This window comes from Pithys albifrons, chromosome Z (genome assembly GCF_047495875.1).
Source record: "Pithys albifrons albifrons isolate INPA30051 chromosome Z, PitAlb_v1, whole genome shotgun sequence".
Lineage (NCBI taxonomy): Eukaryota > Metazoa > Chordata > Aves > Passeriformes > Thamnophilidae > Pithys > Pithys albifrons.
In genome coordinates this window covers 54,441,798-54,467,539 of record NC_092497.1, presented here as the reverse complement: position 1 = coordinate 54,467,539, position 25,742 = coordinate 54,441,798, and the positions used below count along the sequence as shown (strand labels likewise).

Here is a 25,742-nt window from a genome sequence, read left to right as displayed (position 1 = left end):
TAAACACCACCCTCACCCTATCGGTGGAGTCCAAGTCCAGGCCATGTCTTTGCCACTTGTGTTCTCCCTGGGTCTGCCGGCCATGCAGCCCAGGCTGAGTGACCAGACATGCAACCAGACTTGGGAGCAGATCTGGAACCAGACATGGAACCAGACACAAAACCAGACCGGGAACAAGCCATGGAACCAGAGACGGAACCAGACACAGATACAGACCTGGAACCAGACCTGGAACCAGACCTGGAACTAGCCATGGAATCAGCCATGGAGCTGATTTCACTAGAACCTGTGATCACTTGCCCCTCGGAGCTGAAGACCATCCTCACCCTATCGGTGGAGTCCAAGTCCAGACCATGCCTTGGCCACTTGTGTTCTCCCTGGGTCTGCCAGCCATGCAGCCCAGGCCGAGTGACCAGACATGAAACCAGACTTGGAAACAGACCTGGAACCAGGCATAGAACCAGACACAAAACCAGACCGGGAACCAGCCATGGGATCAGACACAGAACCAGACACAGAAGCAGGCCTGGAAGCAGACCTGAAACCAGACCTGGAATCGCCATGGAGCTGATTTCACTAGAACCTCTGATCACTTGTCCCTCGGAGCTGAAGACCATCCGCACCCTATCGGTGGAGTCCAAGTCCAGACCATGCCTTGGCCACTTGTGTTCTCCCTGGGTCTGCCATCCATGCAGCCCAGGCTGAGTGACCAGACATGGAACCAGACTTGGGAGCAGATCTGGAACCAGACATGGAATAAGACACGGAACCAGACACAGAAGCAGGCCTGGAACCAGACATGGAACCAGCGATGGAATCCGCCATGGAGCTGATTTCACTAGAACCTGTGATCAATTGCCCCTCGGAGCTGAAGCCCATCCTCACCCTATCGGTGGAGTCCAAGTCCAGACCGTGCCTTGGCCACTTGTGTTCTCCCTGAGTCTGCCGGCCATGCAGCCCAGGCTGAGTGACCAGACATGGAACCAGATTTGGAAGCAGATCTGGAACCAGAGAGAGAACCAGACACGGAACCAGACACAGAAGCAGGCCTGGAGCCAGACCTGGAACCAGCCATGGAATCAGCCATGGAACCAGACATGGAATCAGCCATGGAGTTGACTTTACTGGAGTCTGTGATCACTTGCCCCTTGGAGCCAAAGACCACCCTCACCCTATCGGTGGTGTCCAAGTCCAGGCCATCCCTTTGCCACTTGTGATATCCCTGGGTCTACCGGCCATGCAGCCCAGGCTGAGTGACCAGACATGGAACCAGACTTGGAAGCAGATCTGGAACCAGACACAGAGTCAGAGATGGAATCAGCCATGGAGCTGATTTCACTAGAACCTGTGATCATTTGCCCCTCGGAGCTGAAGACCATTCTCACCCTATCGGTGGAGTCCAAGTCCATGTCGGAAGAGACCTAGTGGATGAAGAGTTCATCAAATGCCAAAAGTATTACAAGCGCTGGGTGGATGAAGACGCAGAAGTCCAAGAACCGGAAAAACCTCAAAAGAAGCTTGGTAAGGACAACGGGGCTTTAGGAGTTATTTGGACATTTCCCCAGCTTGATTGTTATATATCCTAAGATGGCTACCCTTGTCTTTTTTCCCTTAGTCATCCCTGTCCAGGTTTCTCCTTCCCACAGACCCTCAGGGCATTTTCCCCCCTACCCTATCCTGATTGATCCCTGTTTCGTGCAGTGCACCATTTCCCATACATGGTTACGTTCTCCCATTGGTTCTCCCCTCGTTCCTCCCCCTAATTTGCATGCCCACCAATGAGATGTACCGCTCCTCCCTGCCTCCTCCCCTTACTCCGCCCATGTTCTGGAAAGTCCCATGCTCCCCTATATAAGTCCGGGCACCCCAATAAACTTCGCTTCTCTTCGTGGACTCCCAACTCGTGTGGACCTCTTCCTTCGGGGAATCGTCACTGGGTTGGGAGTGGTAGGAGCCATCCCCGATCTTCCAAGGAGCTGGTCCCTCGAGAGCATAAGCTATTGCTCTTCGAGCCCTTCTCCTAGGAGCACCACCCCTATTCACCGTATCGGTGATGATCAATCATTCACCGATACCTCCCTGATAGGGATTTCTAATTAACTCCTTACAAATAAATATAGCTGGGAAAATACTGACAGGCTGGGCAAAGTTTCAAAACAGCTGGATTTGAGCACAGTGAAAAACTCCTGACAGTATTTTGATGTGTAGTGACAGATTTATTCTCCATCAGGACACAACTTCAAGGTGTGTTACAGGATTTGGCTTCTCAGTCAGCTGCTTTCTACAAAGGCTTCAAAGTGCTACCAGGGATAGTGGTGTTTGTCACTGGAACAACATGAAGTTCCTGACAATCAATAAAGAATAATCACAAGAAACATTCAGTTTTGTGATTATGTCCCCTCTCAATTCTTGTTCCTGTTACACTATCAGCATGATATTCAAAAATCAGGAAAAACAAGGCACAGCCTCCTGGGGAAAATACTTTAAATTCACGGTATCCAAAGGTACTTGGCTTTGATGATTTTTCCTTAGTATTATAAATTCATTTCGTGCAAAGATCTGCCATGCCTTGCTTATTTATCAGGCCCTAGTTGTTTTAACTGAGATGCACTGCAGAATCCGGTTAACAGCAACCTAGAAATGCAGGCTTGCTGTGCTGCCAGGGGTGGAGGATTTAAGCGATACGATTGGTATTTTCCTCCCCCACGGCCAGGAGGGCCTGAGGGCTTTTTGTGTCCAAGGAGCTGAAATTGCCCAGAGGACCAAGGCAGCACAAATAATTTTAACCGAGATGCACTTCCGATGCCCATAAACAGGACTCCAGACAGCATGCTGGCGGCTCTCTAGAAGCTGAAAGGTTTAATTATATTTACTTTCCCCGTCCTTTCCCCCGAGGCGCCAACGTGGCACTGCCCGCGCCGCGCCCTGCCCGCCGCTTTTATAGTGGGGGAGCGAACCACGCAGTGGGCGTGGGGGGAGGCGGCGAAACCCCCCGCCCGCGCGGCGCAGATGGACCCGTCGGCGCCTCGGGGCCGCTGGAGACGTGGCAGGGGCGGGCGCGGCGCGGGGCCTGCTGGGAGTTGTAGTCCCGGACAGCGCCGGCCGCGGCCTCCATTCCTTCATCCTCGGGACGGGAAGGGCCCGGAAGGGACGAACCTGGACAGCGGGAATCGGGCTCGGTGAGGGCGCTGGCGGGAGGGGGCGCCGCGCTGTGCCCTGTGGTGCCCGGCGGCGGGGAGGAGCGGGCGGAGGGCTGGGCCAGGCGGTGCCGGGGCCCGGCGCGGTGCGGGCGGTGCGGGGCTCCTTCCGAGTGTCTCGTCCTTCTAGCGGCTCCCCGTGCGGACAGCGCTGTGCTCCGAGGCTCCCTGCCAGGTGAGGAGGCGGCATTCCCGGGGGGATTATCCCGGCCGAATTATCTCGGCCCTTCCCTGCCCCGTGTTCTGTGTGGGCTGTTGGTGTTGAGCCCTCAGGGCAGCCAATTCCGCCCAGGACTGGGGTGCTGGCCCTGCTGAAAGCCCGTGGTTTGATCCCAAATTAGCTGGGCTGGCTAATCCTTTGGCAATCCTCTCCCTTGGCAATCTGCTTCTGCCGCCCAGCAGTGGTGCTGCAGGTTCATTGTTTTCTCCACTGTCTTATAGCCTCCTTTTAAATGGTTTACTTGCTTTTGTTGTCACTGCCATTATTTCTTTTATTTTTTTCCCTGAAAGTATTGGAGCTGTTGTATCACATCCCGTGGTATCCATGCCCCCAATGTGTGTGTGGTTGGTGTGAACTGTAGGAATATACAGGGTTTTTTTGGCAGCCTCTGTGCCAGTGCTGTGGCCTAATGTGGGTGTGGGTCAGTGGGGCCCCCTCTGTGGGGCTGCAGGAGCTTTGTGATGCTTAAATATTTGAATCATAGAATGGATTGGGTTGGAAGAGACCTCCAAGATCATCAAGTCCAACCCTTGGTCCAACTCCAGTCCCTTTACCAGATCATGGCACTCAGTGCCACGGCCAACCTCAGGTAAAACCTCCAGGGATGGGGAATCCACCCCCTCTCTGGGCAGCCCATTCCAATGTCTGAGCACTCTCTCTGCAAAGAAGTTTTTTCTCATCTCCAACTTCAATTTCCTGTGGCAGAGCTTGAGCCCATCGTGCCCCCTTGTCCTGTTGCTGAGTGCCTGGGAGAAGAGACCAACCCCCACCTGGCCAGAACTTCCCTTCAGGCAGTTCCAGACAGTGCTGAGGTCACCTCTGAGCCTCCTCTTCTCCAGGCTAAACACCCCCAGCTCCCTCAGCCTCTCCCCACAGCACTTGTGCTCCAGTCCCTTCTCCAGCCTCGTTGCTCTTCTCTGGACTTGTTCTGTTCAGGAATTTAAGTAATTTTGTTGTGCCTTTTGCATTCTAATTTAAAATATTTTCCTTTTTTTCTCAACACAGACTTTGTTTTTTCCTCTCCCAGCTTTTTGTGGCTGAAGGAAAATGATGGAAGAGAGTGGAATAGAGACAACTCCACCTAACACGCCCCCTCCAAGCAGGGCAGAGGCTGCTGCTGAAACACCTGTCTCATCAGGTACAGAAACGTTTATTCATGTCTTTTGAAGTACTACAATTAATCCAAAACGTTGCAATCATCATAATTACACTTCTCCAGGTTACTTGGAAGAATTTAAATTGTTCTTTAATCATGGAATGTGCTCCTTATCTTACATCTGACACAGAGAATATCTTGAACATTTTTTTTTATTCTTGAAAGTATTTTGTGGAGTCATGAGGATGCACTTGTGTCTTTCAAGGATGCATGGCCAGAGAAATAACACCTTCCACTACAATGCCGAGTTGGATGAGCAGCACAGCAGGGAGTTAAAAACAAAACAGGTTTACAGGCCAGTAAAGGATAGTGGGAAACCTGGATAATCACTTGGATTTTAATATTTACAGAATGGTTTGAGTTGGGAAGGACCTTAAAGATCATACCATTCCACCCCCTGCCATGGGCAGGGACACCTTCCACTAATCCCAGGTTGCTCCAAGCCCTGTCCAGCCTGGCCTTGGACACTTCCAGGGATGGGGCAGCCCCAGATTCTCTGGACACCTTTGCCAGGGTCTCACTCTCTTGCCAGGGGAGAATTCCGTCCTAATAGCTCATCTAAGCCTGCCCTTATTCAGTGTAAAGCCATCACCCCGTGTCCTGTCCCTAATGCCTTTGTCAAAAGTGTCTTTCCATTCCACTTTGGCTACTGGAAGGTGCTCTGAGGTCTCCCTGTTTGTGGTGTCCTGGGTCAAGCTGGCAAAATGCCAATGCCCAACACAGAGTCAGAGCTTTCCTCCCCCTGCTGAGAAAAAAGAGGAAAGTTAAAAAACCCCAAAACTAGGTTTATGCTTAAACTATATATGTATTTATACAGAAAAGGGAAAATTAAGAGAAAAGTACAATAAAACACACACACAAGTTAGAGATAACAACAATTTCTGCCTCCCACTGAAAACAGATTCCATCACTCCAGATCCATCAGCACCCTAAAAGAGCCCCAGCAAGAAAGAGAAAGTATAACAACAAAATGTTTCTACTTCCCTGAACTCCAACAAAATGCAAGTAGTGGCAGCAGCAGCAGGCCCCAGACAGCAGGGCAGCAGCTGCATGTCCTGCCCCTGCTTCAGCCAGGATGGAACCGAGTGAACACCTCCCAATCCTGTGTTCGTATCTCAGGTTTGCATCATCTGGATTGAAATATTCCTTTGGTTGCTTAGTCAGGTGATCCCTGTCTCTCCTAATCTCTGAGCTTGCTAATGTGAGGCCTGGCTAAAACTACCACAGTGGTAATCAGAGCATTTTGATTTTTCAGAATTCTGATCCCCATATTTGAGTACCAGACACTTAATTTTTTAGCACATTTGGAGTTGTTGAGTCAGACTGGCTCAGTGGATCCCAGGGGGTGTGCAAGGCAATTCACTGGGGCATGGGAAGGAAAAACTGGAACTGTTCCTTCTTTTCCCATCACAGTCTGCCCATGGAAGATGTTTCTCTCCCTCTTTTTTCATCAGCCCCCCTCGGGTCCTGAAGGGTTCCCATGTCTCCCCAGAGCCTTCTCTTGTCCAACCTGAACAGCCCCAGCTCTCTCAGCCTCTCCCCATGGAGACTAAAATGGATCTGTCACCAAACACTGTTGGAAGAGGCCTGGAAAACATGGCTGAGGATTCAAGGAAACAATTATTGGGACAAATTACATGGGGGGCTTGCTATGCAGTTTCATGGTAGTCCAGATGTTCCTGATGTGTCTCTCATTAGGATTTTGGTAAATCCTGTTTCAAAATACACAAATAATGTATTGTCAGACACTAAAGGAGGAATATACTGAGAAAATCTATCCTCAACAGTAAGTGACTCCTATAATAAAAGCAATGTTTTTATTAAAATTTACAGAAACGGTCTTTAAGTAGTAGATTTCTTTTATAGTGCTGGGGAGTGACCACAAAATACTTTTTTTAATTGCACAGAGATTTGCTGGTCTCCATTGGCAAGGAGTTGTACAAGAGTTGTTGAACTTCATGTTGACATGAACCCCTTTTTTTTTACAAAAATAAATGTCTCTCAGACTTGCTGATGCTTTTTCTGATAACAAGGGGTTGTCAGTAGATATTTTGAAAAGAATATGCACTCATAATTTGTCCCTTCAAGGTAAAGGTGACATTTTAAAAGGAGTGATACAGGAACTGCTTTTATAACAAAGTCTTCCTTTGAGGAAGCATTTTGGAAACTGATATTTGGAAATACTCCCATCATTTTACATTGCTGTTGCCAAAACCAGTGAAAGTGTTGCATCAGAACTATCAGCTCTGTGTGCATAAACTTGGAAAGAGAATTTCCTAACCTGTGTAAACGCCTTTCAAACAGTTTCAGTGGGATTTAAGCCTCCTTGTTAGAAATCCAAAAATGTAATGTCTTCATTTAGCAAGGCCAGTTGATTGACATCAGAGAAGATGAAAACTTTTCTGGCTGAATTTCAAAGAAAGCCTGTGCATGATTGATGGGAGAGAGTGGAAAATGAATAGCTTGATGTAGCAAATACAGCCAATGATGCATGTCTACATTTGGATCTGTGTCTCTTTGTGAGGAGTCTTTTCCAGCCATGGCAGCCCTTAAAGCCAAGAATCAAAATAGGCTGGACTCAGAACCAGACCTTTCAATTGCTGCATCATCAGGTGTAAAAATTGTTGAGGTTTTCTCAATCATGCTGCTCACACTAAGAAGTTACTATCAATAATTTTATTATATAGTATGTTAATTATTATTAGTTTATTATTATTGTTTAATAGTTTATTATTATATTGATAGTATATTAATAAAAGAATATTCAGTGAGAGCAGAAAAGTTTTTGTGCTGTTAAGAAAACCCCCCATTTTTTCATTTATCTTATCCTTTTTTAAAGTTTAGTTGTGTATGTTTTGTAATATGCATAACATACCGGTGCAGTGATGCATGTAAATAATTTATAAAGAAATTAATTTACAAGTGGGAGTGCAACCTCAAACTTTTTTTGCTATGGGTGTGTGTGACAGAGTTTGGAGACCACACTATTAGTGTGATTTGTGAATCATTTGACTGTGATTGATGTTTAATCAGAGGTCATTGAGATGCTTATGTTGACCAGCATCTCACTGCTATCAAAAATGGTAATTTCTGTTTTTCTGCTTTGGTTTACTCTTGAAGATGGCAGCATCCTGCATTATCAATATTCCTGTTAGTAAAAGTTACTTGAAAGAGCAGTTACAGCTAGAAATTTGAGGCAGATTTCTGCTGCCCTAAATTCAGTTCTCAAATGTTGACTTACCTTTTTAAGCTTAGGAGAAATAGGGTCATGCAGAAAAAGAGATGTGTCTGTTACAAAGATTCTGTCACTAAATGTTGAGTGCAGTTGGTGGTGTATGAAAACACAACCAGAACCAGAGTGGCTCAAAACTTCTGAGATACCTGACCAATTATATGACTGAATCTCTGACATAAGGGCTATTAGCATTTCTAAAATTTTGCATTGTTTTCCTTTTTTTTTTTCCCCTAGCTTTGTCCAGTCCCCTTTCTACACCAAGCACATACTCTTCTTCTGCATACTCCCCACCCCTGCCAGCTGGAGTGTCCCCAGTTCTTCCTCCTCCTCGTCTGATGACTTCGGCTTCTCTTTCACCTGTGCCTTCTGCAACGGTTTCTGCTCTTGCAGCATCTCCGAGTTCCACCCCCTCTTTCTCTGCACCTTCAGCCTTCAGCACCCCTGTGTCCCAGTTCTATGCTTCTCCTCCTCCATTAAGCTCTCTTGCTGGCTCTGGTCTCCCTGCACCTCCTCCCACTGGTCCCCTCTTTTCAGGATTGGCCATGTCTTCAACCTATGACATCACCAAGGGTCACGCTGGCCGAGCACCCCAGAGCCCACTCATGCCTTCATTTTCTGCAACTCCAGTCACAGGTAACTCTTTATTGAAGTTTCTGTTCGTGGGACAGGATGAGGGGCTTTTTTCCACTTCTCTGCTACTTCAGCTTTGTTATTCTGGATGCATTTAATTAACATAGTTGTGCTCAGAAGGGATAATAATAATAATAGCCTTTAAAATACAGTCATGGAGTAGGACAGAGAGTCCAGTGCAGTTCTGGTGGCAGTCAGCCTCACAGAAAAATCTTTGAGGACTTTAATTTTTGTTAACTTGCACAGGAAAGCTTTTATTTAGCTCAGAGAGCCACCTTCAGATATTTTATTTCCCTAGAATGGTATCACAGAATCCTAGAATGGATTGGGTTGGAAAAGCCCTCCGAGATCATCAAGTCCAACCCTTGGTCCAACTCCAGTCCCTTCACCAGATCATGGCACTCAGTGCCACGGCCAAGCTCAGGTTAAAAACCTCCAGGGATGGGGAATCCACCCCCTCTCTGGGCAGCCCATTCCAATGCCTGAGCACTCTCTCTGCAAAGAAGTTTTTTCTGATATCCAACTTTAATTTTCCCTGGCAGAGCTTAAGCTTATACCTCAGGCTGTAGTCTCGTAATTTTCAGTGGTTTTGTTCTCAAAAGGTACCTACAACAAGCTGCCTGTGGCATGGCACCAGCTTCTGTTGTTCTTGTTTCCAGACACTAAATTGCAGTAGGACATTTAAAAACAAGTACATTCCATGCTAGCAGTTGCTGTGGTTGCTGAACTGATGCCCTTCTCAGCTATTGGAATGGAAACTTGGCTCTTCAGCTGCAATTGGGCCAGGCTTATACTATTATTGGTGATATCTCTTCTAAGTAGTCTGTATTAGTAAAATGTCTAAAAAGAGCTATCAGTTGTGCAGTGTAAAATAAAAATAATTCTTCTTTAAGGCTCATGTTGGAAAATCCATTCAAATAGGCTTGAGTCATGGTGCAAAGCCTCATGCTTTATTTTTCTACTGTTTAGTTTCTTTTGTTTTCCTTTAAAATAGGTAGAGCTCCTCCTTTTCCTACAAATACTAATTTCCTGCACTTGGTGTTAGGAAATTTCCTGCTTCTCTTATTGTATGAGAACATTCCTATCTCTTTGTTCAGAGAGTAACACCTATTCCTCTCTTTGCTCTGTGGAGGGTTGTCTTGGTTTGAGATAAGCAACTGCCAACCCCCCCAAGCACAGAGAGAAAAGCCTCCCTCCTAACACCAGGGAAAGGGAGGAAAAGAGAGGGGAAAGAAAAAAAACACTTCAAACTGCATTTATACTAAATCTACATATATTTTTCACAGAAAGAAAGAGACAATTAGAAGAGAGTACAAATATACACTCACGCATGTCTGCAACAACAAGTTCCCCACCTCAACTTCATAACAAACACACAAATTCTGCTATCTTAACTACACATTACTTAAGAAAAGACTTATTCCCCAGGGAGACAAACTCAAGCAGAAAGGAGAGACCCAGAACAACACATTTTACTTTCCTGAGGTACCCTGTGAGCCAGTGGTGGGCCTGGTCCTCTCCATCCCCCCTGGGACAGCATCGTGCGTCCTCCCAAGAGGAGGGCTGAGAAGCGACTGCCTTAACCACTCCCACACTGGTTCCTACTTCCCTGGAGATGATGTCATAATGTGGTATGGAATACAAACTTACTGGCTAGAAGAGGTCAGCTGTTCGCTCAGCCCAGCTCAAGTCAGCTGACAGCTTCGGCCTAATCCAAACTTCAGAGCCCAAATCTAGGCCCACCTGGGTGAACCCATAACAAGGGTTTAGTATGGAAATTGGAATACAATAAGGAGAACAACTTTTAAATTACTCTGATAAGGAAAAGAATTAATTGTTTAACTTTGTACACGATGTACAGGCAGTCTCAATTCTATTAGCAGATATTGTTGAAGTCATTTTTAACAAGTAGAATTGTTCTGGGACCTTCAAGGAGTGAAGTGAATCAACCCAGTAGGATTCCAACCTTCCTGCAGTTTTGCTGTGAAACAATATGAAATTAACTGCAGTAAAATAAGTGCTGACTTGTGTTTTATTTTTCTGCTCTCACTAGGTGCTTTGACTGATCCCATTACTCAACAGGCAGCACTGACTTTGTCTTCTCCCTCTGGTTCTGCAATCACTTTTCCTGAGGAGCATGAAGACCCGAGAGTATCTGCTGGCCACAGTGGGGCACCTGCTGGAGGGCTGTGGGGCTTTATAAAGGTATGGAGTTTTGCCTGTTGCCTTCATGAGGAATTACCATTTTTTACCGACTTAATAAGATGTATCTTATTTTTTTAATGCCTGTTGCTATAAACCCTTGTGCTGGTTTAAATGTAAACTGGCAGGAGAAATAAACTCAACACAAAAGAGATTATAAGTCAGAGTTACAATTTAATAACAATATTACAATAAATGCAATGGCACAAAGAGAAATTGGGTTTAACCCACAAACTGGTATAACCCAGCCCCCTGGGGCACAAACACAGTGGGGTTTGTTGGCCCCTGTGCTGAGCCCCACATGGTTCCGCCAAGCCCAAAGTAAAAGGAAGGGGAAAACCTGTTGGTGCAGATGTATAATGACTCCCTGTTAGTCAGGCAGGCAGGCTGGAGAAGCAGTCCTTGGCTTGACAAGATGATGGGGCTGTTTCCACATTGATGCAGAGGGTAATTTTTAAGCTTTTTGTTGAAAAGCCATGGTAGTCACATGCTGTGATGATTGTGCTGAGTACTGACATACAGCAGGTGTTACGAAGTTTAATGGTTAAAAACACAGAAAGAACAAGAGCTTAATATTTATTTTTTATTTGTTTGTTTTTTAACTATAAAGTTTTGAATTTCTTGTGGGGAAAAAAAGAACCCAGAAGATAATATGGAGGGAGCTGGTGGTGTTTAGCCTGGAGAAGAGGAGGCTCAGAGGTGACCTCAGCACTGTCTGAAACTCCCTGAAGGGAAGTTGTGGCCAGGTGGGGGTTGGTCTCTTCTCCCAGGCACTCAGCAATAGGACAAGGGGGCACGATGGGCTCAAGCTCTGCCAGGGGAAATTGGAGTTGGAGATGAGAAAAAACTTCTTTGCAGAGAGAGTGCTCAGGCATTGGAATGGGCTGCCCAGAGAGGGGGTGGATTCCCCATCCCTGGAGGTTTTTAAGGTGAGATTGGCCGTGGCACTGAGTGCCATGATCTGGTAAAGGGACTGGAGTTGGACCAAGGGTTGGACTTGATGATCTTGGAGGCCTTTTCCAACCCAACTGATTCCATGATTCTGTGATTCTAAGAAATGCATTTGCTTAATTTTAGGGTGTAGCTGAGAATCCCATGGTGAAGTCTGTTATTGATAAAACCAGAAATTCAGTGGAGTCCATGATCACAACGCTGGACCCTGGCATGGTTCCCTATATCAGTAAGTGTGACAAGCCATTAAGTATTGCATGTGAGTGTCAGAAAAGTTAATATAATAGCACCCCACTTTTATACTTAAAATATAAAAGCATTTTGTTTGTAGCTTGAAATTTGACAGGAAGGAGAAGCATTCACCATTTCTTATTTTACTGGAGTACATTGCACGTCACATATAAGCTGACCTGAGATTCCTCTTCCTTAAAATAGGGATGCAAAAGGCATCATTTGTATGAGGTGATGATTTGATTCGGGGTTTTTGGCATGTTTTTTATTTAACTTCTATCAATGTGGTAAGTCCTCCTCCTCCTCAGGTGTGCCAGTACTGCCCTTGGTCTGCACATAAAGCTGGTCAGGAAACTGCCAAGACTGAGAAGAAACTATTAAAACTCTGTTTTTTTCATTTTGTTTTTCTGAGCTGTTTTTTTTCCCAGCTGGACCTTTTCTGTGACCCAGTGACTGCATTGCTGCACTCCTGTACTCATCCAGTGGGTGCGGGAAGATGACCTAATTATGGAGGAATAGTTAATTGTCTTACATTTAAGGGGAACAACCCAGAAGCTCCCTAGTTAGGAGATAGTGGGAATGGAATCAGTGAGAAGGGCAGCCAGCAACGTGCCTGCCACCAGTGCCTCCTAAAGGCATTTGAGAGCAGGAGCAGGATGCAGTGAGAGGCTGCAGTAGATGTTGATTATGTTCAGTTTGGCAACCTGTATTTAAGGTTTCTGTTGGAGTCACGACTGCCCTTTTTTAATGTGTCACTATCCTGGGTAGTTTGACACAGTGTTTATTGACAGAACAATTTTATTTAGAGGAGGAGTTAATTCTAATAAAATGCTTTGCCTGTAAGATTCAGGTCAAGTAAGCTAATTCAGTAGTTACCTCAAAGCTCTCTAAGGTCCTGTTGGAAGGGAAAGCATCTGTGTACACCTTGGGCAGCTTGGACATTTATCTACTGCATTGTTTTTGTAGTTGCAAGTTGTGGAAATAGGGGACAGTTGCTTAAACTTAGTATGTACTTCCTTCTAGAAATGTACTCTGGCATCAGGAGAAATCATGTCCCCAGCAACAAGCGGCCCCACTTCTCTCTGCCCTCTCCCCATTCCTGCAGTGCCAAAGAAATGTCATATTCCTCCTGCCAAAAACTGAAATTGCCAAAGCTTCTGGTTGAGGTGGTTGAAATTATTTTTTTTCCATGTGAGCAAATAGTATTTCTGTAATCCCTTTCTTGAAAAGAGGTGAACTGTTTTCATTGGCACATTGTGAAGGTGTTATTTGAGCCATGCACCTGGAAGAGACAATTTCTGTCTGCTCATGAAATGGTCCCCTTATGAGCATAAATATCAATGCTTTTATAAAAAAAACATGACAGGGAATCTTAAATTGAATGTGGAACTGTCAGTTTATAATACACAATGAAATTTCACATTTAAGTGTCAGAGCTTAAGTTACATCAAGCTTGATGTAATAGTTCTGTTTCTGATTTTACCAGAGTGTTTGTAGTTCTTATATTTCAGAATTTCCATACTACCCCAGTGTGTGACAGATGTTATCACAAATGTTTTCATTTAATGCTTGTAATGTCTTTGTTTCACTTTTGTAGTATCTGTGATGAACAAAGATAGGGTTTGCTATTTCATGCTCCTTAACCCAAAAGAACATATTCTGTATTCTGCATCCAAAGACAGTATCTATTCTTAAAGTTGTTATGCAGTAATTTATTAGATATGTTATAGGTTAGTTTTTAGTTTCATTAAAAGCTCTTTAACAGTATTTCTGTTCCTGGGCACTCAAACAAGGCTTTTAATTTCACTAAATGCCTGCAGTCAATTTGAAGATCTTGTTTAATTATATTAAATTCACTTCTCTCCAGAAGGAGTAATTGAAAAAAATAGTCATTTTTTTGGTCCAGTTGTTTACCAGTGTTTGAAACAATTGCTCAAAGTTTAGTGATCATTCAGTAAAGCAGTTGGTAAGTAAAAAGTTAAAAAGCTACTCCAAAAACTCAAAAAGTATGTTTTACTGCTGTTCTGGCATATCTCTGGTGATTCTTTGTAAAAATAAGGTATGGCTCCTGTAACTGAGGTCTGCTGAGTAATGTGAGCCAAAGAGTAAATTGTTCTTTGCTGTAAGATTTAAGCTTTGGGCTCACCATTGTCAGTGGGGAACTTGTGCTGTGATAAACAGATGTGAGGTATGATCGAGCTCCTTTGTAGTAGTTTTAGATTTCTTTTAATTCATTAATGGTTTTGTTTTATTCTACAAAAGCCTGGTGAAAACTCCTACTTCTTTATGGAGATATCTCCTGCTGGAAAACCTTGAGAACTGTGTACAAGGTCTTGGTTCCATAGATATTTAATACTGAAAACCAGGATAAAGTGGTAGGGAGGAAGATAATAAGTTCACACTCCTGTTGCCTGTTGTGAAAACAGGCACTCAAAAACAGTTTTATTGGAGGAAGATAGACAGGTTACCTTTATTAGAAGCTTCCAAGGTGCACACCAGAAGGTCTGCCCCCCATGACCAGGAATGTTACAATTTTATATCTTCTCCACTAATTTACATTTGAGATATTGATAACCAACCATGATCTTCATTTCCCTCTGTGCCCCTCCCGTGGGGGTCCTCAGAACTGTCCCCGGGAGATCTTCCAGGACTTCAAGGCCTTCTTCCTGTGTTTTGTCTTCACTCTGTCTCCAGGTGACTTCTCACAAACACCATGGCCTTGGCAGGGCATGAGAAAGTTCCCAAATCTGTGAGAAAGAGAATCAGTAACTGACTTTAGGATGTGAGCAACTTAGAAGAATATATGCAACTTACATGATTCTAAAAATCTACAAAAACACACTAAAATCCTTAAGCATCACTCCAAGGACAATTATGTGAGCCCATCTTTAAAAATTAGGTGATTTGACAGCTGTTCACTGGATTTTATGACCTGCGTCTGTGTTCCTGATCCCTTTCATAGGGAAGAGTTTGTGTGTCACACCAACATTCCTTACTGCTTTTCAGAAGACCAAGTCATCCTTAGAAATGGATGTCTGTTTTCCTAAATCTCTACCTGAAGGGAAGTTCTGGCCAGGTGGGGGTTGGTCTCTTCTCCCAGGCACTCAGCAATAGGACAAGGGGGCACGATGGGCTCAAGCTCTGCCAGGGGAAATTAAAGTTGGAGATCAGAGTGAAATTCTTTGCAGAGAGAGTGCTCAGGCATTGGAACGGGCTGCTCAGAGAGGGGGTGAATTCCCCATCCTTGGAGGTTTTTAAGGTGAGATTGGCCGTGGCACTGAGTGCCATGATCTGGTAAAGGGACTGGAGTTGGACCAAGGGTTGGACTTGATGATCTCGGAGGTCTTTTCCAACCCAATCCATTCTGTGATTCTATGAATTGTGATCTTAAATGAGTGGCATTGGGGTTTCTTCAGGTGCTGAACAACCACCAATTCCTGTTTGTCTTTCATCCATGTCTCACCTATTCATCTAACTTTTAGTTCCTAACTTCAATTACTACTTCTTCATGAAATAACTATTGCACAGTGCGTGAGAAAGAGAAGAGCAGCTGAAGAATAGTGTGCAGATGGAGCATGTGTTTGAACTATCCAGTAAAGGGAATGAGGAAAAACACATGAACATGCATATTTTACAGATGCCTCTAAATTATTTTACAGGGACTGGGGGAGAACTGGACATAGTGGTTACTTCCAATAAAGAGGTGAAAGTTGCAGCAATTCGAGATGCTTTTCAAGAGGTCTTTGGAATGGCTGTTGTGACTGGAGAGGCTGCACAGTCTAACATTGCACCCCAACCAGTGGGTTATGCTGCAGGTTTAAAGGTGAGTTGATATGTAACAGTACCAAAGGGCCTCTCATACAGAGTTTCACCCAGAAGAGTCTCATTTTCCATAATGTGACAGTCACTTTGTGGGATAGGTAGGCATTTTCTTTGGGTTTTTTCTTAGTGTTTTTTGTTTGTTTTGTTGTTGTTCTGCTGGGTGTTGGTTTGGTTTGAGGTGGGTTTTTTCCATCTAAATCATTAGTCCAGTTTAAAGCTGCTTATTGAAAGATTTTTTTGTTTTATAAACACATTCACAGCAAGCGATGATTATTTATGTCAGTTTTCTTACCCTGTCGTCACGTCTCACATATGTTGTGGCACTGCTGTTGTTTCAAAGTACATCAGGCATTTTTTAATAGTCTGTTACTAGCAAATCATGTTGGGAACGTTAGAAATCAAAAGAGATTGAGGCGAGATTATTTGAGACTGAATTGCCTCATAATTCTGTAGATCAAAGCCAGTTTGACCAACACTTGTCAGGGATCAGCCCAAACAGATCAATGTTGTGTTTGAAAAGCAAATCACTGTTGCAGCCTCTCAAACTGTTGTGCTGCCACAGAAGAGGGGTCAGCAAAGGTTTAACCAATAACTAAAAAATCGTGAAAACAGCTATTTAGCATTGTGCTTACTAAGTGTAAGCAAAAACTCATGAAAAAGGAAGTGTTTTCTCCCCCTAGCTGTTGTGGCAGTGTTTGCAGCAAAGTAAAGCCTGTCGTCACAGCAATATATTGGCTGATACAATTTCATATTGAGTTAAAGCAAAATAATGTATATATATTTCTCTACTTGTTTAACTAGTGCAGTATAGTGGTAGTGATATTTGTATTACAACTTCAGAGTAGTAATAGCTGAAGCAAATGATTCCTACATATTAGTTGGGTATGTGCCACAACAAATGCATTCTTTTCCTTGGTCTTACATAGTTGCTTCAAAGCACTAAAAGGCTCTAAACCCAAGAAGTCTTGGGTTGCAAAACCCTCAGTGCAAAGAACAGAAATATATACTGATGTTTCACTAATAGGGAAACTTGTCACAGTTACAGAGTTCTTTGCATGGTACTCTGGGTCTTTTCCTTGGAAAATAAAAACCTAACAATGTTTAATTAGTTTTATCATAGTTTATGTTATGGTTTGGGATTCCCTTACGGATTTTCATGCGGTTGGTTGGTTTTTTTTTTTCCCCTAACATTGAAAGAGTAATTTTCAAAATCTCTCATATTTTCTGTTTAACTTGAAAGGTATATTCTAGAGTTCTTTTGGGGTTGATCTGTAAACATTTTGCTGTGTTATGGTCCAAGACAGTGTTATCCAACAGCTTGTATTCCCTGTAGGGAGCCCAGGAGAGGATAAACAGCTTGCGTCGGACGGGAGTCATCCACGAGAAACAGCCTGCTGTATCCGTGGAGAGCTTCATTGAGGAACTGCTTCCTGACAAGTGAGAACATTAAATACATTTATTCCTGGGGTGTGGGTACATATCAGAACTATTCTTTGTTGACTCAGGGGGGCCAACTCAAAGGAGTTGGTGTCAGAATCACTCTGAGCAGAAGAAAGGAGAGGATCTGTCTTCAGTATTGTGTTGTCAGATTTGATTTTGGTGTTCGTGTTCAATTTTTTGTCCAGACATCCTGAGACTTTAATATTAAAAAAATTCCTTTCAGGTTTTTGTAGATTCACAATGTAAAAACACAGTGAAGTTATACTGAACTGAAAAAAAGTGAGGAGCTGTGAGAGTTGGCATTTGGCCAGTAGTTTGTGCACTTATGTGTGCCTACTCTCTTTGAAATTGTATCAGAAAGGATATTGGGATGTATTCTGAAGAGTGCAGAACTGTTTCTCTGAATAAATCATTTCAGTGGTTCTTAGACATGGCATTAGACATGCCCAAAATATTCTGAATATAGAACATAAATGATAACTAGATTTTTTTTTAATTGTTAGGGAAGGTTATTTTATTGAGAAATGTTCTTTCAAAGATTGAGTGAAACTTGTAGCATAATAACTATGGCCAAAGGAGTGAATCTGTGCACACACCCAACCCACCAGCTTTCTTTGTGTCTTTGATTTGTAAGTTTCGTATATTTTATATATTTTTATGTATATTATGCATTTTGCATACATACACATGCACTATAATGTTAGATATATGAAGACTGATTTATGCAAATTTAACTTGATAAAAATAGCAGATGGCTTTGAGGAATCTCATTATTACATTATCATTACATTTGTAGTAGAGTTTGTAAAATGGTCATAATTCAACTGCTAACACATTGGTTTTTCAATTGAGTGATACTCAGTACTCAGAAGTAAAATAATTTCAACATCATTGCAGGTGGTTTGACATTGGGTGTCTGATTATTGAGGATCCAGTTCATCGAATTCACCTGGAAGTGTTTACCCAAGCAACACCAGTGCCTTTGCAATATGTTCAGCAAGTGAGTTTTCAGTTTTCTTACCAATTAACAACAAGATTAACTCACAATGTGAGTTCTTACTGTCAGTTGCTCCACTTAAATGTTTTAATTTATGAAATGAAGATTAAAACTGTTTTTGAAACACATTAATGTATTACCTAAAAATCCTCAGTCATTTATGGCAACAGGTTTTGTGATCAAAAGTCTCATTCTGTGTCACTTTGGAGCACTAGTTTTACTTCCCTACTAACAAGAACTGCTAAGCAAGAATAAATTAATAACAGAGGATTACTTCCTCAAAAAGGAAATACAATTCCCTATGAGCTCCCACCTTATAGAATTCCCTATAGACTCCCACTTAAAAGGCAAGACAGATTCCCTCTTCTGAGTGTGCAAGGATGTAAAATTTCTGAAATCAAAAGGTTTAGATCTGGGAAACACTGTGGTTCATCCCATTGAAAATCGTGCAGTTCTTAAATATCCCCAGCAGGAGGTTTTCATGAGATTGTTTGTGTTTCTTTGGACGCAGGCTGGGAATGACTCCCGTCACTGCGTGTTGCCTGACAGCAGATACAAGTTGTGCATTAATTAACTCTGGTCTGAAAATTCTTTTTAAATAAATGTTTCCATGAGGAATATAAAACCAAAGCTGTTTGGGGTTTGATCCTCGGGGCTTATTTTGAGAAAACAAATAGTAACTTTAGGGTTTTTTTGAGTAGTACCCATTTCAGTAAGTGAGCATATGTAGGATTGGTTTTGGTTCTTATTTTCTCGAGTTCTTGAAGCCTTGAAAAGCTGAGAAAAAGGAGATATATTGGTCTGTCTCTGTAGATTTCCAGAATGATTTTTAAAAACGGAGAAAAACATGAAGCTACAGGAAAAGATCTTTAGAGGTCCTTTTCCAACCCAAACTATTCTGCATATTCCAGCAAATTTGCATGTGCTGTTATTATTGCAGGCAGTAGTTTTAGGAAGGATAGAGCACAGCAATGCCCTTGATCTGCTGTTCATGCACTGGAAACAGACTGACTCAAAATCTGTACGAAGGTGCTGGTTGTCTGTGATGAGCATCAAACTAGAGAAATGCAGTGATGGTTCCCTCGCTGTTTTCCTTCTGGTTCCAACTGCAGAATGAGGGAAGGGCTACAGATGTCATTTACCTGGACCTCTATAACCTCCTGGACATGGTCCCCCACTCAAAACTGGAGATGGACTATTCAGTGGATAAAGAATTGGTTGAACAGTCATGTCCAGAGGTTTGTGGTCAGTGGCTCAGAGTCCCAGTAGACACCAGTGACCAGTGGTGCCCTCGGGGGCCTGTACTGGGACCAGAGTTATTTAATATGCCCATTAATGACACAGAGGAAGGGGCTGAGGGGGCCTCAGCAGCTCTGCAGGTGACACTGAGCTGAGGGTGCAGTGACACACCTGCAGGACAGGGCCATCCAGAGGGACCTGGACAAGCCCCAGGAGCAGCCCTGGGAATCTCCTGAGGTTTAACAAGGCCAAGGGCTGGTGCTGCACCTGGACTGGGGCAACCCCCTGGGATCAATCCAGGCTGGGGATGAGCAGATGGAGCAGCCCTGGGAGCAGGACCTGAGAGTGCTGGTGGGGGAGAGGCTGGACATGGCCCAGCCCAGAACCCCCCGTGCCCTGGGCTGGTCCCACAGGGTGGGCAGCAGAGCAGGACAGGGGGATTCTGCCCCTCAGGTGAGACCCCACCTGCAGAGCTGCTCCAGCCCTGAGGGCAGCACAGGAAGGATGGAGCTGTTGGAGAGTTCAGAGGAGGCCCCAGTATGGTCAGAGGATGGAGCAGCTCTGCTGGGAGGAAAGGCTGGGAGAGCTGGGATTGTGCAGCCTGGAGAAGGGAAGCTTTGGGGTGACCTCATTGTGGCTTTCCAGGACCTGAAGGGGCTAGAGGAAACATGGAGAGAGACTATTTTCAAGGGTTGGAGTGACAGAACAAGAGGGAATGGCTTGAAACTGAGAGAATACTTTTAAATAAGATACTAAGAAGAAATCCTTCCCTGTGAGGGTGGTGAGTCCCTGGCACACGTTGGGCAGAGAAACTATGGCAGCCCCATCCCTGAAAGTGTCCAAAGCAAGGTTGGATGGGGCTTGGAGCAAATTGATCTCATGAATGGCATCCCTGCCCATGGCAGGGGGGTTGTGACTGGATGGTCTTTAAGATCTCTTCCAGCCCAATCCTTTCTACAGTTCCATGACATTGCACTCTCAAGTCCATTTGTGATCTCATGCAAATCTCTCAGTCATTCTTTTCTGCCAGGCTCAGCTTTCTCCTTGCATTTACCAGCTTCATACAGACTTTTTAACTGTTTTTACAAGCCTTTGGGGGGTATATATTGTATAAATATATATTGTTATTTATTCCATATATTGGCTACTTTAAGAGAGAAAGCTACCTCCTAACTTTGGTACTATGTCTTTACTCTCTTAAGCTTTGTATTTAGTTTGTACTCCTCAGATGTTGTTTGGATCATGACACATGAAATCCAAAATTTTGGTAGGCAAATTATGGGGCAGTCTGAAATCTGATTGTGATACCCTTTAATTTGCCATGTAGATCTGTTTTTATAAGGAGTATTACTTCTGAAAGTTGGTCACAGTGGGGAGTAATCAGGCATTGGAATGGGTTGCCCAGAGAGGGGGTGGTTTCACCATCCCTGGAGGTTTTTAAACAGATTGGCCGTGGCACTGAGTGCCATGATCTGGTAAAGGGACTGGAGTTGGACCAAGGGTTGGACTTGATGATCTTGGAGGTCTTTTCCAACCCAATCCATTCTCTGATTGTATGAAAACTTCTAATTTAAACTCTGTCAGTAATCACTTCTCAAAATGTTACACAGGCCAAGAGTCTCACTCCTCAGGACTATAGTCTGAGATGGTCAGGCCTGCTGGTGACCGTGGGTGAAGTGCTGGAGAAGAGTGGCCTGAACGTGAACAGGATGGACTGGCACTCGGTGTTCACGGGCATGTCCCGCCGGCAGATGATCTACAGCGCGGCCAAGGCCCTGGCAGGGATGTACAAACAGGAGCTGCCACCCAGGACCGTGTGAGAAGGGCGGGTCCAGGACACCAGGGAGTACTGGGCTTGGCTCTAGACTTGATGTGAAGGCTACATGCTCTTAATTATCAGTGGATGCAACACAGATTTGTAATTAACTCTAAACTCTTTCTACTCTCTAAGAAGTGAAGGTGATTTCCAGTAGTGGAAATGAGCAACTGCGGTTTTTAACTACCATATGATTTCCAGTATGAGTCACAAAACAGGAAATTGAAACAAACATGTTTATAACTGGTACAAGTAGCATTACAGGTTTTCAAGTGAAACGTGCTATAAGTTGACACCTTCCTAGGCATTTGATGGGATGCTTTAGTTAGTATACTTTTCAAAGGGGATATTTGTTGAGATATTTCTATTATATGAGTAATATAAACATGCTGACAGCATAACATGTGTGTTATATATGCATTTCAATCCAGAGAGACTACCTTCTGTGTTACGTGTTTTACTGGGGCATGTGTTTAGGGGATATTTAACACCTCATGGGTTTGGTGTCTGTATATAGTTCTCAGGAACAATGCCAAGTTTCTACAGCACATAACAGTGAGCTGCTGAAGAAGAGCACAAATCCATGCCCGGTTAGTTGAAGTCATTGTTAAATAATTCTGAATTCTCATTTTCCATGCTTCATCTTTTCTTCTTCTCTGTGTAGCAGTAACGAAATCCATGGGCCACTTAAAACACCACAGGCAAATTTCAAGTTGCTTCAGTGGGTTTTAAAAGGTCAGGTAATGCATATACCATATGAAATCATCTCAGCAGTTTCAAGAACATAATTTACTCCAGTGCTTCCAAACTTCATATTTTTGTATGGAATTATGAAATTTCTTCTATCTAGTTAGAGTTGTCAGCAATTTGATTATGGAAAATGGTGATGTGTGTATCACTTGGTTTGCTATCCTGGGTTTTTTAAAGACTTTTAAGTCTTAAATGCTTTCTTGTGTCATGAACTTGCTGACTCTCATATAATTTTTTGGTGGTGTCTGATGTTTTTCATGTCCATAAATACCCTCTATCTGTGCTCACACAATCTTAAAATCTGTATTTAGAAATATGGAAGTAATTGTGAAGAAAATATTTTGGTAATAACACTTTTCTAAGAAACAAAGAATAAAGAAATACTTTTTGTTGGCCTTAAAGAAGCAGTTTTTCAGCTTATATTGCTCTGCCTTTATCTTTCTTAGATGCTTTCAAAGAACATTTTTATATACAATATACTGTTAAGCCAGCTCATATTTGTACCCAGTGAAGGTCTGTCCATTTCTAAGTAATATATTTGGCCTTAATTGGTTTCCTCTGTAAAGCAGTTGAATAAATGTTTTCTGCAGAGAATTGCACCTCTTTTAAAGGCTTATTTTTTAATACATCTGTTGAACATCTCTTCATTGAAATTACATTTACATGGTCAGGTTGCAAATTTGTAACATGGTTAAACAAAGGAAACAGAACCCAACTCTTCAAGTCTTGAGGTCTCTCACTGAGACTAATTCTTTCTATATTCAACTAAAAGGTTAATGCAGGGATTTCTATTTGCCATTGTGAAGGCATCTTTGCTTTTATTGTCATTTCAGTTTGCAGTGTACAGTGTGTTACAGGCTGCTCTTTTATACCCTCCTTACAGCATCCCCCATGGTGCAAAGGAAGAGAACATTAAACCATCAGTACTTTTACATGCCCTAGCATGACTTAAATTTAGAACTGAAGGGGAAGTCCCTTTTCTTTCCCCCATTCCTGGCTCTGGCCTTCACTTTTTCAGAGGGGAGGAGAATGGAGGCAGAAGGCAGTTCATCATTTTGCCCCACCTGGTTCATGGTGGTGACATTGGTGTGGCATCCCAGCTGCCTTATGAGGCTGCCAATGTGTTGTATTCCAAGGCTGCCCTCACCTGCCTTTTAGAGAATTTTTAGATGTCTGCTGTCCTGTAGACATTTTCTTTATTTATGCCAAAGTTGAGATTGACCTTTCATTTCTTTCCATACCTTCTCCTTGTGTCTGGGTGCTGGAATATGATGTGGTTTTCCTCTGTGTTAGTGAAGTTCTTCTGATGCAGTTTTGACTGTTCACACCAGGATTAAAAAGGCTCAGCTTGGTAATTCTCAGTTAATTCTCTCCCTTTACTGAGCATTGCTTCTTTATGTATTAAAAAATAACATCCTCACATGAAAGCCACGAGCTCAGCTTCTTCCCCCATCAGCCAAGGTAAGGAAAAATGTGTGCAGTATGTTCTGCATGAAAAACACAAAATTATTCCTGAGTGGAGGCCTTTCTCAGGGTCTGAGTTGCAGTCAGCATGGATGAATTCTGACCAAGATAACATTGAGCTTTTTACCATCTGCTGGGTCGTGTTGTGGGCAGTAATAGGAAAGGAAGTTCAGCAGGTAAGACACCAACATCTTGTGTTAAATTTATGTTGAGATCAGCTTAGAAAAGCAGACACAAATTTGGACATGAAGTTTTTGTTACCTGTAAAGATAACCCTCAGCTGCTTCATCTCTGTAGATGAAACTGTGGAAGCCATTTCTGCTGCTTTGTGAGAGGATGGGTTTGCTCAGATATGAGTGTCATGAACAAAAGATCAAGAAAACCACCATATATACTGCTATTCTACTATAATTTTTTAAGTGTTTCTCACATAGATGCAGCCAAGTTCTTGGAGTTTGCAGATCTTTAACACAGATCTACCTGGTTCTTAAACTAAGATTCATTAAAATATTGGAGGATGGCTCATTAACTCTGCACTTGTTGCTGCTTTTTTTTGCACAGTAAGGTTCTTTAGGTCCCCTGTGTTGCACAATGGCAGAGTTTTAATTGCTGTGGAAAAGTAGCAGAGCAGAGCAGGGATAAATTCAAGTTGAACTTCAGAAGGTCTGTGTAGGCTAATGAGAGATGGATGAGCCTTCAGAAACATCAGCACAAGGGTTTTGTACATAGGAAGAACATTGGATTTTTATGCAGAGGCTGAAAGGTAGTTTTAGGACTCTGCATAAACACTTAAGTGTATGAGTACTTTCTAGAAAAAACTGCCAAAAATTGACAAGCCCTCTCAGTAAGATTTGATATATGAATTTTAGGCATGGTGCCACAAGTAAGGATTTTGAAGGAGGGTGTGACTGGGTTATTGTTAGAGAAGAGCTGAAAATGTAAGTGTGCAAAACCCTCTTTGCTCAAATGAAACTTTTTTCCTGAACTTCCTTTGCACATTCTGATCAGCTTTTTATTTGAGAAGGTGTACAGTTGTCCCAGCTCTTAGGCTGTGCCCTCAGTCAGTGGTTGACTTTGCAAGCAGCTGTCCTGGCTTCAGGTGTTACAGCCCTTCAGTGGAGGTTTGAGCCCCTGCAGATTTTCTTGTTGAATAAGCTCTCTTTACTAATGATGAGCTAAAGTTACCTGTGACTACTCCGACAGTCAGTTTTAGCTGCAGCAAAGCTGAGCTGAAAAGTTTCTCCCTGGGTCTGGCCTGAGTTTTTTTCATCATAGTATTTCTCAGAACAGTGCAGCTCTTCTAGCAAAATCTGGTTATAAAGTTCACACATTTTTGTTAAAACTAATCTTAACTTCCACCCAGCTGCCCCTCTCGAGGTTTGCCATACACATCTGTGAAGAAGGGACAGGGTCTGATGAAACAGCAAGTACAGTTTGGTGAAACATCTTGGTCCAAAATCAGAAACAAAAAAGCCTCAGTGTGTGCTCCTTTAGGCTTTTGGAATTGCCTTCCAATACCAATCTTCTTCTTTAGACACCTCAGTTTGGGCAACGTAGTGAGGAATGGTAGAAGAGGGCAAAGAAAAGAGAAAGTCTAAAAGGATGTGAAATCAATCAGGAGAGTACCAGAGAAGTAGGAATGTCTAGTGAGCAGTGGAGGAAAATACAGGAGCTTAATTGCATTTAATTCAGTGTCCTGCATGCAGGAAATGGTAGAGAGTAGTTGAGAAATCAGGTGAGAATATGGAATAAGTTGTGTCTGGCTGCTGCTGTTGATCTTGGCCAGCTTTAGAAGAGAACCAACACAAATTCAGTCCTGCTCTTTGGCCACCCCACCCCCTGCAGCGCTCCAGGCTGGGTGGGCACAGAGTGGCTGGAGAGCAGCCAGGCAGAAAGGGACCTGGGGGGACTGAGGGACAGGAAGCTCAACAGGAGCCAAGAGTGTGCCCAGGTGGCCAAGAAGGCCAATGGGATCCTGGCCTGTATCAAAACTAGCGTGGCCAGCAGGACCAGGGCAGTGACCCTTCCCCTGGACTCTGCCTTGGGGAGGCCACACCTTGAGTGTTGTGTTCAGTTCTGGGCCCCTCAGTTGAGGAAAGAGATTGAGGGGCTGGAGCGGGGCCAGAGAAGAGCAACGAGGCTGGAGAAGGGACTGGAGCACAAGTGCTGTGGGGAGAGGCTGAGGGAGCTGGGGGTGTTTAGCCTGGAGAAGAGGAGGCTCAGAGGTGACCTCAGCACTGTCTGGAACTGCCTGAAGGGAAGTTCTGGCCAGGTGGGGATTGGTCTCTTCTCCCAGGCACTCAGCAATAGGACAAGGGGGCACGGGCTCAAGCTCTGCCAGGGGAGGTTTAGGTTGGATATCAGGAAGAAATTCTTTGCAGAGAGAGTGCTC

At 43.7% G+C, this 25,742-nt stretch overlaps 1 protein-coding gene across 5 annotated transcripts; it reads left to right on the top strand.

The window, feature by feature from the left end:
* Window positions 1-3,091: 3,091 nt before the first annotated feature.
* Window positions 3,092-22,527, top strand: PRRC1 (proline rich coiled-coil 1). Of its 5 annotated transcripts, none has more exons than XM_071580190.1 (10): window positions 3,092-3,179; window positions 3,328-3,372; window positions 4,445-4,555; window positions 8,043-8,441; window positions 10,492-10,643; window positions 11,718-11,820; window positions 15,482-15,645; window positions 16,978-17,081; window positions 17,982-18,084; window positions 20,931-22,527. In XM_071580190.1, exons 3-10 carry the CDS (start codon window positions 4,465-4,467, stop codon window positions 21,138-21,140), a joined length of 1,326 nt encoding a protein of 441 aa, XP_071436291.1. In that variant the 5' UTR covers window positions 3,092-3,179; window positions 3,328-3,372; window positions 4,445-4,464; the 3' UTR covers window positions 21,141-22,527. The 5 variants fall into 5 exon arrangements, with proteins under 5 accessions (XP_071436291.1, XP_071436290.1, XP_071436289.1 ...); XM_071580189.1 differs by having other exon boundaries at window positions 4,423-4,555; XM_071580188.1 differs by lacking the exon at window positions 3,328-3,372.
* The last annotated feature ends 3,215 nt before the right edge of the window (window positions 22,528-25,742 follow it).

Coding starts and splice junctions, on each gene's coding strand:
- PRRC1 (XM_071580188.1), top strand. CDS start 4,465: ATGATGGAAGAGAGTGGAATAGAGACAACTCCACCTAACACGCCCCCT. Junction 11,821..15,481: donor TGGCATGGTTCCCTATATCA/GTAAGTGTGACA, acceptor ATTATTTTACAG/GGACTGGGGGAGAACTGGAC. Junction 18,085..20,930: donor CTTTGCAATATGTTCAGCAA/GTGAGTTTTCAG, acceptor AATGTTACACAG/GCCAAGAGTCTCACTCCTCA.